At 34.4% G+C, this 19303-nt stretch overlaps 1 protein-coding gene across 2 annotated transcripts in view; it reads right to left on the reverse strand.

The window, feature by feature from the left end:
- The window catches only part of HOOK1 (hook microtubule tethering protein 1), a 68605-nt gene that overhangs the window by 31394 nt on the left and 17908 nt on the right, over positions 1 to 19303 (reverse strand). For both annotated transcript variants that reach the window (XM_023186700.1, XM_023186709.1), the window contains exons 4-12: positions 18196 to 18246; positions 16864 to 16996; positions 14044 to 14111; positions 12219 to 12281; positions 8736 to 8819; positions 5555 to 5721; positions 3699 to 3839; positions 2386 to 2587; positions 1725 to 1835 (exon numbers count right to left, since the gene is read on the reverse strand). In XM_023186700.1, coding sequence (XP_023042468.1) covers positions 1725 to 1835; positions 2386 to 2587; positions 3699 to 3839; positions 5555 to 5721; positions 8736 to 8819; positions 12219 to 12281; positions 14044 to 14111; positions 16864 to 16996; positions 18196 to 18246 — 1020 coding nt within the window. The remainder of the gene's footprint in view (positions 1 to 1724; positions 1836 to 2385; positions 2588 to 3698; positions 3840 to 5554; positions 5722 to 8735; positions 8820 to 12218; positions 12282 to 14043; positions 14112 to 16863; positions 16997 to 18195; positions 18247 to 19303) is intronic.

Here is a 19303-nt window from a genome sequence, read left to right on the forward strand (position 1 = left end):
GGTTTTTGGAAAAATTAAATACAGAGTTCCTTTATATTCCTCTTACCCTCTTCTCACTCTGGTCTCCCCTATTATTACTATCTTGCATTTGTGTGGTAATATGTTAGAATTGATGAGCCAATGTTGATACACTGTTATTAACTAAAGTCCATCATTTATACTGTGGTTTACTCTTTTTGTTATACACCCTATGAATTTTCATTAATGTATAATGACATGTATACACTATTAAAGTATGATGGCCAAGTGATTTTTAACAAGAATACCAAAGCAATTCGACGTAGTAAGAATAGTTTTATCAACTGGTGGTGCTGGGACAACTGGATATCAACACACAAAAGAATAAAGCCAGATGCCTACCTCACGCCATATACAAAATGGACTGCAGACTAAATATAAGAGCTAAAACCATAAAACTGTTTAAATGAAAAACACAGGATAAATCCTTGTACCTTAGGTTACACAATGTTTTTTTTTTTTAGTAACATCACCCAAAAAGGACAAGCAACAAAAGGAAAAACAAGTAACTCTGATCTCATCAAAATGTAATACTTGGTGCTGCAAACTATATCATCAAGAAAGTGGGATGACAACACATAGAATAGAAAAAAAAAAATTGCTAATCATATACCTGACAAGGAACTTGTATCTAGAATATACAAAAACTATTCCAACTCAATAATTAAAAAGCATATAACCTAAGTAAAACATGGGGAAAGGATTTGAAGAGGCATTTTTCCAAGGAAGATATACAAATGGCTAATAAGTACAAAAAAGATGCTCAACAACATTAGTCAGTAGAGAAATGCAAATCAAAAACACGATGATATGCCATTTTATATCCACTAGGATAGCTAAAATCAAAAAGATAATAAGTGTTGATAAAGATGTGAAGTTAAGCATGGTCACCATATGACCCATCAATACCATTTCTGCCTATACACTCAAGAAAAATGAAAATATATCTAAATAAAAATTTGCACATAAATATTCATAGCAGCATTATTCATAACAGCCAAAAATCAAAAACAACTCAAATGTTCATAAACGCGTGAATGGATAAACAAAATGCCGTATATTCACACAATGGGGCATTATTCGGCAATAAAAAGGATAAAGCACTGATACATGCTACAACACAGATGAACCTTGCAAGAGTCAGTCACAAAAATCACCAAGTGTATAATTACATATTCTAGAAGGACTAGGAAAATCTGCAGACAGCAAGTAGATTAACAGTTGCTAAGAGCAGGGCTGAGAGGATTCGAGTGCAGGGTAAATGGTGACCGACATGAGGTTTCTTTTTAGGGTGATGGCAGTGTTCTAAAGTATGATTATGATGATGGTAATACAACTCTGTGGATATACTAAAAACCACTGACTTGTATACCTTAGGTGACATTTATGGTATGTCAATTAAATCTTAATAAAGCCAACACAAAATTATTATCTATGGTCCTTGATCCCAAGAACTGACAGACTAGAATCAGAAAATATTCATTGAGACTTATGACCTTGGCTCTATCATTTCATCTACCATTGTGAAGAAAACTTTAAAAATTGAATGAAGATGTAAGTCATTTTTACAAGACACTTCTATGTCAAAAAATTCAATTTGGAGGAAGACAGAACTGGTAGACATCACCACCATTATAGAAACAGCAAGGGCATTACAAAACTAAAAGAACAATGAAATATTCCTTATCAATTATATCTTTGTTTACCTCTTTTTCCTTAAGTAAAGCTTCGTGTTTTTCTTCAAGCCGTTTCATTTCAAACGCTAGTGTGTCTGCCCTTTTGGATTCGGAGGAAAGTTTAACGTGAAGATCTTGAACCTAATGTCAGAAACAAAAGGAAAAAAAGTCCTTAAAAGTATATAAGTGCATAAATCTCAATAGTCTTTCAGAATTAAGTAAATGAAAAACTGATTAGGAATAAAATATCTATACTAAAATTGCAGTCTAATTCTAAATACTTGTGGAAAATAACATATAGACAAGAATTAACATAAAATTAAAAATAATCAAATAGTTTAGCCAAAAAAATTAAAAGTCAGCCTTCTAATGTTACTTAGTAAACAGCAAAACGAATATTTCAGGTTATAGCTCCATTCTCTAAGGCATTAACCCTGCTTACCAGAAATGCTAATAAACAATAAAATCTCAAAAGAAAAAAAAATTTCAGAAGGTAGTTAAAAGGTAAAAGACCCAGATAACTCAAACTCAATTATCAATCCTTGAATTAACATTAAAGAAAGAAATTCATCAGAGTAAGTTCATAGTTTATTATATGGAATGCTTCTCAATTTCTTTACCATTCTTAAGAAATCAAAAGGAATAACAAACTCTTACAATTTTATCAATTAAAAATTAAGATGTTTCTTACCTGCCTTTTGTATGTTTCTAATTGTGTACGTGCTGCATTTGCTTTTTTTAATTCTTCTTCTAAACTGACTGTATTATGCATATACATCATGTTGGTTTCCTGTAAAGTTTTCACCTGCTTGCGAAGGTCATTCAGATCTTGTAGCTTCTGACGATATATCTCAACTGTTGACTCCAGTTTATTTGCTTTATCAGAGGTAGCCCTATAATAATAAAGACTAAGCATTACTGTATATAAACTAGTATATACTCATAATTTTACTTTGGCTGTAAAATGAATCTTCCAAACTATCACAAAAAAGAAAAAAGAAAAGTAAATGAGAGTGAGTGAGAAGAGGAAACTGTAAACGTTGTGAGAACTTTGGAAACAGACTCCAGCCTAAATCCATTTAAAGTTCAACCTCTTTGGTATAAAGCCATCAAAATAAAAATGCTTCACATCTGACACACTAAATTATCAAACTATTCCATATATTAGCATAATGAATAAAAATAATAATTTTGTATATAAAATTGAACAACTCAGCTGCTCTGCAGCTTACAGGCCAACCTTCCTTTGTGTGTAACATTCAGCCTAGTTTCCTTCTAAGTATTTGACTTACTATATTTAGGAAATTGACTAAATTTATAAACTTGTCAGGCAAAGCACTTCCCTTTGGAGCTGTGCTTACCTGACTTAAATAAATAAATAAACAAACAAATAAACCAAATCACTTCACTATCACAAGCAGGTCCAAATTAATGGTTATACAAATTTTGTTTCAAATGAGTATTAGGAACTACAAAAAATAATTAAGGAAAATTAATAAAAAAATATAAAGACGTGGACAGACTGTTCACTGAGTAACATTTCATAAGAAAAAAGTAAATATAAACTTCATATTGCCAAATGACAATCCTCTCTAAAAGAAAGTTGTGATTCTTGCCTATATTTGATCTATAGTTTATCAAATGTCAAAATATGGATTGAGAATACATTTCCTTACACAAAAATTTCACAAAATATGATAGGTACAAGCAAGTCAAGTTAAACATATCTATAAGTACTCCGTTTATAAAATTTTAATTAAAGGTCTCATTTTGGATTTATGGGTTCTAATGTGAAAATGTCTTCAGAAGAATTGAGTATTATCCATGAACTGCAAGCCCAAACAACAAACATAAAAGAAGTTAAAACTATCAGCCTGGATTAAAAACTGATCAATACTTGACATACCGGAATAATCCTATGAATCCCTCATTAAAATATGAAATGCTTGAATTGACTAAATAGCTCAGAAATGGCATAATTATATTTTTTAAGACATGCCATACCTCAGAACATCTATTTCATCTTTCAGGGCTCTTGTTTCTTCCGCAAGACTAGTCAGTTCATCATTCCTATGCTGGAATTCGATTAGCTGCTTTTCAAGTTCTTCACAGTGAACACGGTAATCATCTTTTGCAGCTTCAAGCCTTGAACAAATAAAAAAGTAAGTATTTATAACTTATAACTTCTATGATTTGTTTTAATTACATAATTACATTGTAACTTGCATGAATATATACGCAAATGCATATATAACACTCAACACAATAAAATATTTGATGATGAATAAAACATGTATCAATAAATGCCAAAAGACTGAAATATCATGGAACATATTCTCTAATAATAAAGGTTAATTAAATTAGAAATCAGTCGCAATAAGAAGTCTAGAAAAGCTTTAAATCTTTGTAAATTGAACAACACATTCCTAAATAACCCAAAGTCAAGAAAAAAAATCACAATGGAATTTAGAAAATGTTTCAAACTAAACAATAACAAAAAGACAAGCAATCAAATTTGGGGGACAACACTAAACCAGTGCCTCTCAGTTTTAAAGGTTTATGTTAGAAAGAAAGAAAGGCTTAAAATCAATGATCTAAGTTTCAACTTTACGAGGCTAGAGAAAGAAGAGAAACATAAATCCAAAGAAAGTATAAAGAAAGAAATCTAAAACCAATAATATAGAAAGCCAATAAAGGATGTTTGAAATATTAAGAAAACTGATGAACCTCTAGCAACAGTGATCAAGAAAAACGAAAGAAAACCCAAGCAATATCAGGAATGTAAAAGAGTATGTATCATCACGTCTGCCACAGTCATTATAAGGACAAAAAGAGAATATTATGAACTACTTCATGTCGATAAATTCAATAACTTAAATAAACATATACACTGAATTTTAAGGATAAGAAGAGAATATTATGAACAACTTCGTGTCAGTAAGTTCAACAACTTAAATAAACATATATACTAAAAATACAACTTACCAAACTGACACAAGATGAAATAGGAAATCTGAAAAGCCCCATGACCATTAAAGAAATTAAATTTGTCAGTAAAAATCCACTCACAAAGAAAACCATAGGTCCAAATTGTGTTACTAATAAACTGTATCAAAATTTCAGAAAGAAAGAACATTTTTAAACTCTTTCAGAAAATAGAAGAGAGAATATGCCTCAGTTATTCTATAAGATGCAGAAGTCTGATAACAAATCCTAAACAAGACATTACAAGAGACAAAAGTCAGATCAATATCTAGTATAAAGATAGTTATAAAAATTATTTAAATTATTAACTGAATCTAGTCATATATAGAATAAAATATGAACAAAGTGGTTTACCTCCAGAATGTAGGTTTTTAACATTCAAAAATCAATCAATATATTAAAAGAATGAAAAAGAAAAACTACACCATCTTTTCAAGATGCAGAAAAATCATCAGACAAAAATCAACACCCAATCATGTTTGAAAAAACAAAGACAAAAAACAAAAACCTTGTAGCAAGGTGGAAACAAGGGGAATTTCCTCAATCTGACAAAAAGCACATTGAAAAACTCTACAGTTAACACCATAGTTGATGGATCCTAATTGCACATGATCCCTGTAAGACCAGGAAAAAAGCAATGATGGCTGCTCTTGCAATAAGGCAAGGAAAATTAAATACAAGACAGAAATAATGAAAGGAAGACGTAAAGTTCTAGTAATAGATTAAATGACTATAGATTCCATAGTCTGTATTCTTCTAAAATCCATGTTAAAACCTAATCCCCACTTTTTGCTACTAATATAACTTTTGCTACTAATATGACTTTTTGCTACTAATAGACAGATCCATAAAATGATTTCCATTAAAAATGCTACCTGAAGTTTTCTTCCTGTAATTGTTCTAGTTGTAACTGTGCATGAAAATACTTTTTTGCAACCACTGTGTTTGGATCATCAAAAGAGCCATCCAGCTGGTCAAGTTTTTCATTCATCATCTCATTTTCAGAAACCAGAGAATGCTTTTCATCTTGAAGTGTAGTCACCTAAGAAACAAACACACACACATAAGCACCAGTAGAAAAAACAAACAAATAAAAACTCTTATTAGAGTCTAGAGTTCAGATTCTAGACCTGACTAAGCCATTAAATAGCTTGGTCTGTCATACTAGATTAGTTCTAAGGATCCTTCTGAATGTAGAATTCAGAGTCTAGGACGTTTAAGTCAAACAAAAGAAATCAAATCAATACACATATGGAGAAAATAGAATAACTATATCTTTAAAATGCTATGCCTGCCTTTGTTTGGGGAAGAAAATGTTTTCAAGTCTCTAAAATTGGATGCACAAATGAAACTTCAAAAAATTAATTTGTCTCCCCTTTTAGGTATAAACTAATTTATAGAATGATGTCACCTACTAAGCAAAATATACACACGTATGTTCAAAGTTATCATGATAGGTTTAGAGTATAAAATTGTCAGTCACACATCACATATTCAAGAAATAAGCACATTTGATTAATGAATCAATAACAAAAAGCTAAGCTGTTTCCATTTGCACATTTAAACTGTTTGCTTATGATTTAAAATGAATAAAAACACCTTAGTATAGAACCACATCAATATCAATACCTGGAGCAACTTTTTTTATTCATATTTTTAAAACATGCGTGATTTTCTCTCCTGGTTCTACTTCTTTTCCATTTGAAAACATCTTTAAAAATGCATAGCTAAGGCTGTGTCTTTTCATAAGGCCAGAAGTTTTACATATGATTAAGAATTAGTTTGAAAAACCATTGATTAACCTTTTCTGATTTCCAGTGTATTACTGAACAAGTTTGCTATCCATATTTTCAAAACATGTAATTCAATCCAGTTATGTAAATATGACTACAAGTTGACACAAAGAATAGGAAATTAACATCAAATGATTGCCCTGAACATAGTATATAGGCAAGTTACTGTCTTCTAAATGAGAAATACAAAGTCTGGGAAACTGTTCCTGGGCAGACAATATAAAGAAATAACTTTCTGTTCCTAAATGCAATGCATGCACCCATGCTTATTATGTAAACTGTTTAATGACTACTATTACCTGCCATGCATAATAATTCAAAGTGATTCAGATACAAAAAAGAATAAAGAGTTTCTGCCCTTAAGACCCTTACAGTAGAAATATAAACAATTATGTAAAAGATGTTGAAGGTGCTTTGATAGAAGCACACTATAGGGTAAGGGTAGGGCACAAAGAAGAAAATATCTCACTCTAGCTTGAGTGTAGGGGCTGTCAAAAAATGACTGACAGAGGAAAAACAACACCCTTAGTCATCAAAACTGGGTAGGACTCTTCTAAAACAGAATAACACCAAGGGCAAATTTTAGTTTTGAATACCTAGTGAATAACCAATCTTGCTCCTATCGGTATGCTTCAATGTAGCTCCAGAGGCATTTCTGGCACAGACATGAGTAAGGAGGGTGCCAGACAGGCACATTCCTTGTTCCCACCCTAGAACCATGACTCAGAGCGCTGGTCAGGCATCTCCTTCAACAAGCTCTCATGGTGATAAGTTCAATCTGCACCTGCCTCTGTCTCTCTCTGTTTGGGATTTCTGCACTTTTCACCTAAAACCAGATCATATACCCTTCATTATTTGTTACAAACACACAAATCTTTAAATGTGGAATTTTGTGTTCTTTATTGAATAAGAATTTCTCAGATGACTGTACTTAGATCCTACGAGAGAATGGTAATATCTGAATGGCTCAATCTTCCTATGAAGTATTTTACAGGGTGAATATGATCCTATTTAAAATGAACACATTTCAGGTACTTTGCATGTGTTTGAAGGTGTGTGTTACAATGTGCAGTTAGGAAAGGTGCGAAGGAGAACAGATTAAATTTCCCCTACTTGAGACACTTACTTCGTTCAAATACAGACGACTGGTTTCTACAGATGAATTTAGAAGACCTGCATTCCAGTGCTCCCACTGCACCAAGTGACTAGTCACCCTAACCAAGTCTTTTCCTTTTCCTTATTTGCAAATGCTTGAGGGTTAGAAGCATTATCCAGCCCTGTCATTTTAGATATTTACTTCCTCTAGCAAGGATAATACTACTACAGCTTTGCTCCTTGCCCATACACTTTTCAGAGAATCAACTACAAATTTAGCTCATTATTTAAACAAAAAAAATGCCATTTACATACAGCATATTATGAAGGTACACTTAACCTTCTGTACACCTTTTTCTAGACTTATTGCATAATATGCACATTTGTATTTTGATGTAACAGTAACATCATATGCAAACAATATACATAGCACTTCCATGCCAGGCTCTAAGTGCTATATATATGAACTCATTTAACCCTCATGACGACTCTGGGAGATATATGCTATCATCACTCCATTTCTCAAAAGAAAAAACTGAAGTACAGAATAATTAAGTAATGTGCCTGGAGCAAATAACCAGCTAGTAATATGACCAGGTACTGAACGTACGTAGCCTGGTTTGACAATCTAACCTCTTAACCATTAACTATTCTTGCCCATGCCAAGTTCATTTTAATATACATGTGCATATAAGATTATAAACACACACGTTCATATATACATACATGTTAGCAAAAACTTGCTGTAAGAGACTACATACATATATAGGAACATGTACTTGAATGTATTGGTGGGGGAAGTGTCAGGCACCACTTAATACTTTAATAAATTACCTCTGTTTAATATTCACATATACAGTATGAAGTAGAAACTTTAATTTTCCTATTTTACAAAAATGAAAGCAGAGTCCTTATCTAAATAGTTGAAATTCTACAATTAGTAGAGTGATTTTCTCAAAGAAAGTTAAGCCAGCAAATTTCAACTATCAGAGAAAAGTATTTATGAAATTCATGCTTGAATATTCAAGCCTATAAGAAATCCTTTTAATGTTCCCTCCATGAAGTGAAACCTAATCTATAAAACATAGTGCCAACTAATTAATTACAATAAAAAACTTCTGTAAACTTAAAGAGGAAGTTTTTCTCAGCTCAGGGTTTTTTCCCGTACCTGCATATCCAATTCTTCACATCTTTGCCTCAGCTCTTCTTTTTCTGCTAGTGCTTCCTGAAGTTCTTCCAAGGCTTTTTTAAGCTGAAATACAAAATGTCCTAAATCTTAGTAAATGGTGTTTTGACACAAATATAGAAAAATAAAAAAAAAATATACTCTTCTCACAACACACATATACACTGATATGGGAAATTATTTTTTATATTTACCTATTAACAAATGAGTCTTACAACAAAAAAAGAGAATTTTAGGCCAATGTCCCTGATGAACATTGATGTGAAAATCCTCAACAAAATACTGGCAAACCGAATCCAGCAGCACATCCAAAAGCTCATCCACCACGACCAAGTCGGCTTCATCCCTGGGATGCAAGGCTGGTTCAACATACACAAATCAATAAACAAAATCCATCACATAAACAGAACCAATGACAAAAACCACATGATTATCTCAATAGATGCAGAAAAGTCCTTTAACAAAATTCAACAGCCTTTCATGCTAAAAACTCTCAAAAAACTAGGTATCAATGGAACGTATCTAAACATTAAGAGCTATTTATGACAAACCCACAGCCAATATCATACTGAATGAGCAAAACCTGGAAGCATTCCCTTTGAAAACTGGCACAAGACAAAGATACCCTCTCTCACCACTCCTATTCATCATAGTATTGGAAGTTCTGGCCAGGGCAATCAGGCAAGAGAAAGCAATAAAGGGTATTCAAATAGGAAGAGAGGAAGTCACATTGTCCCTGTTTGCATGACTGTATATTTAGAAAACCCCATCATACCAGCCCAAAATCTCCTTAAGCTGATAAGCAACTTCAGCGAAGTCTCAGGATACAAAATCAATGTGCAAAAATCACAAGCATTCCTACACACCAATAACAGACAAACAGAGAGCCAAATCATGAGTGAACTCCCATTCACAATTGCTACTAAGAGAATAAAATACTAGGAATACAACTTACAAGGGATGTGAAGAACCTCTTCAAGGATAACTACAAACCACTGGTCAAGGAAATAAGAGAGGACACAAATAAATGGAAAAACATTCCATGTTCATGGATAGGAAGAATCACTCCCATGAAAATGGCCTTACTGCCCAAAGTAATTTATAGATTCAATGCTATCCGCATCAAGCTACCACTGACTTTCTCCATGGAACTGGAAACAACTACTTTAAACTTCATATGGAACCAAAAAGAGCCCACGTAGCCAAGACAATTGTGAGCAAGAAGAACAAAGCAGGAGGCATCACGTTACCTGACTTCAAATTTTACTACAAGGCTACAGTAACAAAAACAACATGGTACTGGTACCAAAACAGATATATAGAACAATGGAACAGAACAGAGGCCTCAGAAATACCACCACACATCTACCACCATCTGATCTTTGATAAACCTGACACACACAAGCAATAGGGAAAAGATTCCCTATTTAATAAATGGTGTTGGGAAAACTGGGTAGCCATATGCAGAAAACTGAAATGGACCCCTTCCTTACACCTTATACAAAAATCAACTCAAGATGGATCAAAGACTTAAAGGTAAGACGTAGGACCATAAAAGTCCTAGAAGAAAACCTGGGCAATGCCATTCAGGACACAGTATGGTCAAGGACTTCATGCCCAAAACCCAAAAGCAATGGCAACAAAAGCCAAAATTGACAAACAGGATGTAATTAAACTAACGAGCTTCTGCACAGCCAAAGAAACTATCATCAGAGTGAACAGGCAACCTACAGAATGGGAGAAAATTTTTGCAATCTATCCGACAAAGGGCTAATATCCAGAATCTACAAAGAACTTAAACAAGTTTACAAGAAAAAAGCAAACAACCCCATCAAAAAATGTGCAAAGGATATGAACAGACACTTCTCAAAAGATGACATTTATGCAGCCAACAGACATATGAAAAAATGCTCATCATCACAGGTCACTAGAGAAATGCAAATCAAAACCACAATGAGATACCACCTCACACCAGTTAGAAAGGTGATCATTACAAGTCAGGAAACAACAGATGCTAGAGAGGTTGTGGAAAAATAGGAACGCCTTTACACTTTTGTTGGGAGTGTAAATTAGTTCAACAATTCTGGAAGACAGTGTGGCGATTCCTCAAGGACCTAGAACTAGAAATACCATTTGACCCAGTAATCCCATTACTGGGCATATATCCAAAGGATTATAAGTCATTCTACGATAAAGATACATGCACATGTATGTTTATTGCGGCTCTATTCACAATAGCAAAGACTTGGAACCAACCCAAATGTCCATCAAAGATAAACTGGATTAAGAAAATGTGGCACATACACACCATGGAATACCACACAGCCATAAAAAAGGATGAGTTCATGTCCTTTGCAGGGACATGGATGAAGCTGGAAACCATCATTCTCAGCAAAGTATCGCAAGATCAGAAAACCAAACACCACATGTTCTCACTCATAAGTGGGAGTTCAACAATAAGAACACATGGGCACAAGGAGGGGAGCATCACACACCAGGGCCTGTTGGGGGTGGGGGTTAGGAGGAGGGATAACATTAGGAGAAATACCTAATGTAAGTAACGGGTTGATGGGTGCAGCAAACCACTATGACACGTGTATACCTATGTAATAAAATCTCATGTTCTGCATGTGTAACCCAGAACTTGAAGTATAATAATAATAATAATAATAATAATAATAATAAATGAGTCTTAATTTGTTGTCTTTGTGTGAATTACATTTACATGACCTTATTAACATTGAAGGCTATGGTCCCACAGAAGTAAATTTTATGTAAATCCCTGCAAATTACAAGTATTAGAGAAGGCATTGTTTAGTTTTATTACAGAAAAAAAGTTTAGAAAAAAACATGGCATGTTTACATTTAAATAAATTATTTCTTTAAACATTTTCTTTTGAAATACTTCTTGAGATGACTGGAGACACTCATAAAAGAAGACGTGTCTAAAACTATAACAGAAAAAGTACTCAACGCGTTTGCCTTTCCTTTTACCCTTTATTCTATAACCCATATTGGGTTATAAATGGGAGAAGAGTGTCTTTTCCCCCTGTAAAACAGTCCTGAAGGAAAGAAGCCTTGAATACAGGACCTTTGAGCTGTTTCTTCAATATCAAGTGAGAGGAGAGCAACAGTGAAAAAAATTAAATTACTAGATAAATTAAAACTTAGCAGAGTTTGTTTTTAATTGTCCTCTGTTTCACTGTGTAACCATACAGCATGGTCCAAACTACATTACAAGTGTCAGAAAGAATGTTCAATGTCACTCAACTCTTTCAACATGATCACAAAAACCTCTGGAGACCAACACCACTTCCATTCAATTGGGATCTTGCAGAAGAATCAACTAAATTTCATTGAAGAAAATATTCTTGTATATGCTCTTTTTGTAAGCCTTATGAGAGTAATTGGCAAAGAAACCCTAACATTGCTTTCAACATTTTTCTTCCATACTAAAATACTCACCTGTTGCTCCAATTCTCCAACAGCATCATTCAGAGGAGAGCTCAATATTTCTTTACTCATCAACTTGGAAATTAAAATAATAAAATTAAGTATAACAATGTGATGTTTATGAAGTAAAATATATTTTCTTGAAAGGATAGTAATATGATTTATATTTAGCTTTTCCTTGCCTTAATTTGAGGATTCTTAGAACACTATTCAGATAAAAACTTTATTGGAGGTTTAACTTAATAACACAAATTCAAGCATATTAGTGAGGACACCTAAGTAAATTGTGCTTTAAATACATAGATATATTCAAAATACTTGTGTACTGAAGAATTTCAATACAATTTCTAAAAGACATAGTACTGATGAACAGTGAACACATTAAATAATTTTAAAAGGGATTCATATACACTGTAAGTTAATACTTTTTAAATGCAGCCTTTTCAAGAAGTCATTTTAAAAGTAGAAGTTACGATTATATGTAAAACAAATCCTGTAAAATAACTCTTTGAGATGAAAGGCAGATTTACTTACATACAGGGATACTCTGAATTCAAACCAACAATGCAAACTCAGGGAGTACAGACTACCAAAGTCCTGTATGATGTCTCCCTCTAAGTCATGCCCCTTCCAAACTCTGCTTTTCCTGAGGTCTCCTCTGCACTCCATCTCAGCCATTTAGGCTGATATTAAGAATCAACACCTCATCACATTAATTCTGAATCCTTCCTGGCTCCACTTACATAACTAGACTAGCTTTAATCCAGCTTACCTGGCTCTAAAACCTAAGTACCACCATATTTGCTCACAGATTTAACATTTTGAAAATGCATATGGTATATATAAATGAAAAACTCAGGAAAGATTGTCATAACTGGCAGAAAAAAAAAGAGAAAAGAAAAACTCCTGTCAGGTCAGAGACTGTTTATCCTGCATTTCCTGCTTAGTTGAAGTTATTTAAAGGAAGGGTCCCCAACCCCCGGGCCACAGACTGGTATCAGTCCGTGGCCTGTTAAAACTGGGCTGCACAGGCCAGGTGCAGTGGCTCACGCCTGTAATCCCAGCACTTTGGGAGGCTGGGGCGGGTGGATCACGAGGTCAGGAAATAGAGAGCATCCTGGCTAACAGGGTGAAACCCCGCATCTACTAAAAATACAAAAAATTAGCCCGGCGTGGTGATGGGCACCTGTAGTCCCAGCTACTTGGGAGGCTGAGGCAGGAGAATGGCATGAACCCCAGAGATGGAACTTGCAGTGAGCCAAGATCACGCACCACTGTACTCCAGCCTGGACGACAGAGCAACAGAGTGAGACTCCATCTCAAAAAAAAAAAAAAAAAAAAAAATGGGCTGCACAGGAGGTGAGCGCAGGCAAGAGAGCGTTATTACCTGGACTTGTCACTGTCAGATCAGCAGCAGCATTAGATTCTCATAAGAGCAAAAATTCCACTGTGAACACTTCTTATGTGAATCTAACGCCTGATTATCTGAGGTGGAACAGTTTCATCCAAAAACCTTCCCCCTGCCCGCCACCCCGGTTGTATGGAAAATTTGTCTTCCACAAAACTGGTCCCTGGTGCCAGAAATGTTGAGGACCACTGATTTAAAGAGACTTGACAATATTAATTTATTAACCAGCTTTTAAAATGTAAAGGTACTAAAATTGGGCTTAAAGGCCTTTTAAAATATTTTGGGGGGTAGAAAAGGAAGACCCGCTTGCTAAGGGTAAGTAAGCCTACAACAAAGAGCAAGTTTATAAAAAGAAAAGCATAAAATATGAAAAGTTTTATATAATTTGGTTTAGGATTTTTATACTCATAGGAACATGATATAACTTACCTCTTGAATAGCAGTCATGACCACATGTTGAACTGACTCTTCCAGTGTCATTATATTTTGAATATGTTCTATGATTTAAAAAAATCAAATCTGAAAAAAATCTACTCTTTACATGTAGTACCTCAGCCATCAAATTAACAGACTATAAGAATTCATTTACCCACAGATAATCCTTCATGTAAATACATTATTTGTCTATCAATATGTCTTCCTTCCTCACCAAGATAAACTGAGTATTGTTAACCAAATGAGTTCATTCTTTCAAGATTGAGATTGTTGTAGTTAGTACCTTGAAATCATTTCAAAAATCATTTCAAAAATCGGCCGGGCGCGGGGGCTCACGCCTGTAATCCCAGCACTTTGGGAGGCCGAGGCGGGTGGATCACGGGGTCAGGAGATAGAGACCATCTTGGCTAACACGGTGAAATCCCGTCTCTGCTAAAAATACAAAAAATTAGCCGGGCGCGGTAGCAGGCGCCTGTAGTTCCAGCTACTCGGGAGGCTGAGACAGGAGAATGGCATGAACCCGGGAGGCGGAGCTTGCAGTGAGCCGAGATTGAGATCGCGCCATTGCACTCCAGACTGGGCAATGAGCAAGACTCCGTCTCAAAAAATAAAAATAAAAAAATAAAAATAAATTAACACAGCAAAGTACAAAAGTGTGAAAACTTTTAAAAAGTTATGTATCTAGGAATCAAATTCCTTTTTTAAATGGGACAAAATTGCTCAATAGTGCTTAGAAGTAAATTATGGAAATATTACATATAATATTAAAATTTGTAGGACACAACAAAATAATCACTCTAAGGCAAAAGTGCCACTTAAAATGTCAATTATAGCTTAAAATAGTAACAGCTGATTCATTCACAAGAAAAATGAATGAGATAAAAGAGGACAACAAAATTAAGCAGTAAAAACAAAATAGGGGCCGGGCACGGTGGCTCACGCCTGTAATCCCAGCACTTTAGGAGGCCAACGCGGGCGGATCACAAGGTCAGGAGATCGAGACCACGGTGAAACCCCATCTCTACCAAAAATACAAAAAATTAGCCGGGCGCGGTGGCGGGCACCTGTAGTCCCAGCTACTCTGGAGGCTAAGGCAGGAGAATGGCGTGAATCCAGGAGGCGGAGCTTACAGTGAGCCAAGATCGCACCACTGCACTCCAGCCTGGGTGACAAAGCCAGACCCCGTCTCAAAAAACAACAACAACAACAACAAAATAGAATCAAAGCCAAAAGTTGGCCCTTTGAAAAAGACTAATTAAAACCTACAAACTTGGTAAGATTAATTAAGCAAAAATAAGTTACAAATAACCAGCAATTAAAATATTAATAAAGCGGCCGGGCGCGGTGGCTCAAGCCTGTAATCCCAGCACTTTGGGAGGCCGAGACGGGCGGATCACGAGGTCAGGAGATCGAGACCATCCTAGCTAACACGGTGAAACCCCGTCTCTACTAAAAAAATACAAAAAACTAGCCGGGCGAGGTGGCGGGCGCCTGTAGACCCAGCTACTCCGAGGCTGAGGCAGGAGAATGGCGTAAACCCGGGAGGCGGAGCTTGCAGTGAGCTGAGAACCGGCCACTGCACTCCAGCCTGGGCGACAGAGGGAGACTCTGTCTCAAAAAAAAAAAAAAAAAAGAAAAAGAAAAAATTTTAACAAAGCATTAATCAATGAAAAAATAAAAAGAATCACAATTACAACAAAAAATAACTAGATTTATAAATAAATTACTACTTGTCAATTTGCGATTAAATATTTAGAGAAGTTTTAACCTTCCATGAGCTAATGTACCTGCTTTTATGAAAAACCCAATATACAGATCTTTAACATTATTCATAAGTGAGAAATAAAAGCCTACAGAGAAGTGCTGGCTTGTCCTAGAAAAAAACTTCTAGTAAATAGTAGAGATGGACTAATATAAAAATTCTCTGACACCTAGTCACTGTCCTTTTATAATTGATAAACTACAATTAATTTCATGTATTTTGTTTTATTTTTCTCCTTTCGGAGCTTGTTAGTAAATTTATCCCAACTTCTATCCTTTCTTCATTAGACAATGTTGAATGTTTTCCAAGGCCCTGGCTTGAAGTACTTTGCATTTTGCAAACTTAAGCACTCAACATTATTCTTTCATAAAGGTAGTGTACTAAGAACAAGTTTGGATGAATCATGCAAAACAACAGCAGCATCAAAGGTCTCACCACCCAAACAGATTCAAGCCCTCAAGGGAAGGAGGTCTGGGCCTGTTCAGTTTATCATTCAGCATTACATGCAACCAAATATGATCCTTTTGTACTCAGCAAAATATGGATCACTGTGTTTGGATATGCCAATATAATGCATCAATTCCATTTATATCATTAGACCACTTATCTGGAGGATATATTGGACAGATATGCTTCTGAAAAGAGCAGACTATTATCTGAAGAAACCTGAATTATAAATTAGTAGCTGAATATTTATGAAAACTGAATCCACAAAAAGTTCTTACATGTAAAATAGACATAATGTAGCAAATGAATAAGTACAATTTTTATTGAATATCCACTAAATCTTATTTACTGGATATATATTAAACTAATTAAACTAAAATACATTCAGTTTAGCCACTGAATATGAATATCAGAATCCAGGTACAAATAGGACACTCAAGGTATGCCACTTTTCAATGACAGAGTTGGGCTAGAATTCAGATCTTCTGGTTTACATTTCAGAGTGCTTTCTGAAAGTTTTAATAGTACATTTTAATGCTAGCTTGTATAGTAATGTAGATTGTTTCTAGAAAGTAGAAATCCTCAAATAATTGAAATTCACTTACCTTGCTTCTTTTCACAGTTGATCGCACAACCTAAAATAAGCTGGAGCAACCTCCCAAGCTCCACTGGATCTGAACATTCGGTTATTTGGTTTAAATTAGGGATAAGTGCTTCTGAAATCTGCTGCCCCAAAAACTACAATATTAAAATAAATTAGATCACTCATTTATGTCGGCTGCATATAATTTGCTACATTTAATATTGTTACAATGAAAAATTACAGATTCATGAAACAACTAAGATAAAATAACAAATGACAAATCAATAATTATTGATTAAAACTAGGTAACAATGTTCAGGCAACATCCCAAAATTCTGAGTAACCAACCGAAAGCACTATATTCCCTTTTGGTTTCACATCGAATATCCTTTGATTCCACTGTCAGAGAGAAGAATTTAATTTAAGAAGCACTTGGCCTAGTCTACTATGACAAAACTTATTCCTGTCCATTAAATAACAAGCTTATGTTAAGCCAAAGAATATTCATAATATTTTCATACATAATCAATTAACAGGGAAACACAATGTAAACCACTGCACTTTTACAAATGAACAACAAATCTAGTGGATTAATTTTTTTTCCTGGTCTTATCTTTCTTTTTCTTATTTTTTACCTGATTAAAATGGTTCTTGGCATTAAAAAAGTTTCAAAATTAGTTTTAGGTATTCAATAAATTGAAAATTTTTAAAGAGTATTAAAAATTTTTGGGAGAAATTACAAATTTAATTGTGTGACAACTTTAAAAAATAGAAACAAAAATTCTTCAATGGAAAAGTCATTCAAAAGCTGCCCATCATTAAGCAATAAACTCTCATATCAAAAACCCTACTAGAGAACTTGTTGTGATGCTGAATAAGAAAAAAAACGGTTTTACTAATGTACTATCTAAAGTGACTTTATAATACTACTTTCATTTTGCATTTTTTCCAACTTACTTGTATGAGCATAATCTCAGTGATGTCTTTGCTATTGTTTACACTAGGAAGAAATGTCAAAATAATGCTTTAAATAGAAAATTACTTCAATTAAAGTCTACTTTAAAGTATTGCACAAAATCAAATTATATTAAAGATGAAGGTAATTCTACTTGAAAATAATCAATTTGGAGTGTATCAATACCTAAGCAATGTTATCTTACAAATCAATATATCTAAGCTTAAACTTGTTCATTTTCACAAATGAGTATTCCATAAAAATGGCAATAAAACACGTTCCAATTATGACTTACATTCCAGTAAAATATTATAAGCAAAAAAAACAAGTGATTTTTCAGTCTTAAAGTAATTTTCATATAGCATTTTGCATTTAAACAAAGTCAGATGTTTTTCATACCTCATGATAATAACTCATAATTCCTTGAAGAACCTTCTTTAAATTACTGGCCTAACGTGAAAAAAATAAGAGATTCTTATTTCAGATTAATAATGAAAGAAAAGTTATGCCAGCATGAAAGACAATAAAAATTCTCCCCTAATTAAAAAGGACAACAAAAACATTGTAATAGAATTCTGTAAATACAAACACACGATGCTTTTTAACCATCAGAGATTTAATCAGTGTTTAGTTAAGTAGGGTGATTCTATTTAAAGTGCGCCACAATGAACCCAAGGGACAACTTTAAAAATTTATATATGGGCATGTCCACCTCCAGTCATGAGCAAGTTAACTGGGTTTTGATTTTCTCTCCTGTCATTAATAATTAGAAAACAAGACAAAATACATTAAACAATTGTTTTCAAGCTTTAGACAACAAGTAGTACAGAACTCTGCTTTCTGAAAGAACGAAAACAAACAGAAAATGAGCCCTACACTAGTACAAGCTTTCTGTCTTGAGGCAATTTTCAGACGACAGGGTAGGGAAGTGGAAACCAAACCAAGCCTGCTGTTCTCACTGATTGAAGAGACAGACATCAGAAGTTCAGGAAGACATGGGCAGTTTGAATTTGCAGGGCAGACAGATGAAAAGATGGGAGCTGTGGAAACAGCGAGCTCTGGAGATTTGTGTAAAATGGTTCCTTTGACTCTTTGGCTAAATACCAGTTTGCATGTGGATGGGTGAAACTCAATGTTCTTTCCAAAGAAATAACAATCCAGGGAACAATAAACTGAACCATTCCCAGAGACTGCATAGGCCAAAAGATTTTTGAAATTCTCACTAGCCGGAATGAAGACACCATGCTACATGCACAAAGCATTCACTAAAGACCCCAAAAAGGTCACAGTTTAGTAATGGGTCTAACTTAGTCCTAAAGGAAAGAATAACTTTAGCTCTGCCCCCCACCACAGCCAAAAATAGGCCTTTCAAGGATCAAACTGATGCCAAGTACCTTAGCTGCTTGCAAGAACAAAATTCAACAATCCTCAAAAGAATATACTTAATTGGGAGGCCAGGTGGGTGGATCACCTGAGGTCAGGAGTTCAAGACCAGCCTGGCCAACGT

The sequence above is a fragment of the Piliocolobus tephrosceles genome, chromosome 1 (genome assembly GCF_002776525.5).
Source record: "Piliocolobus tephrosceles isolate RC106 chromosome 1, ASM277652v3, whole genome shotgun sequence".
NCBI lineage: Eukaryota > Metazoa > Chordata > Mammalia > Primates > Cercopithecidae > Piliocolobus > Piliocolobus tephrosceles.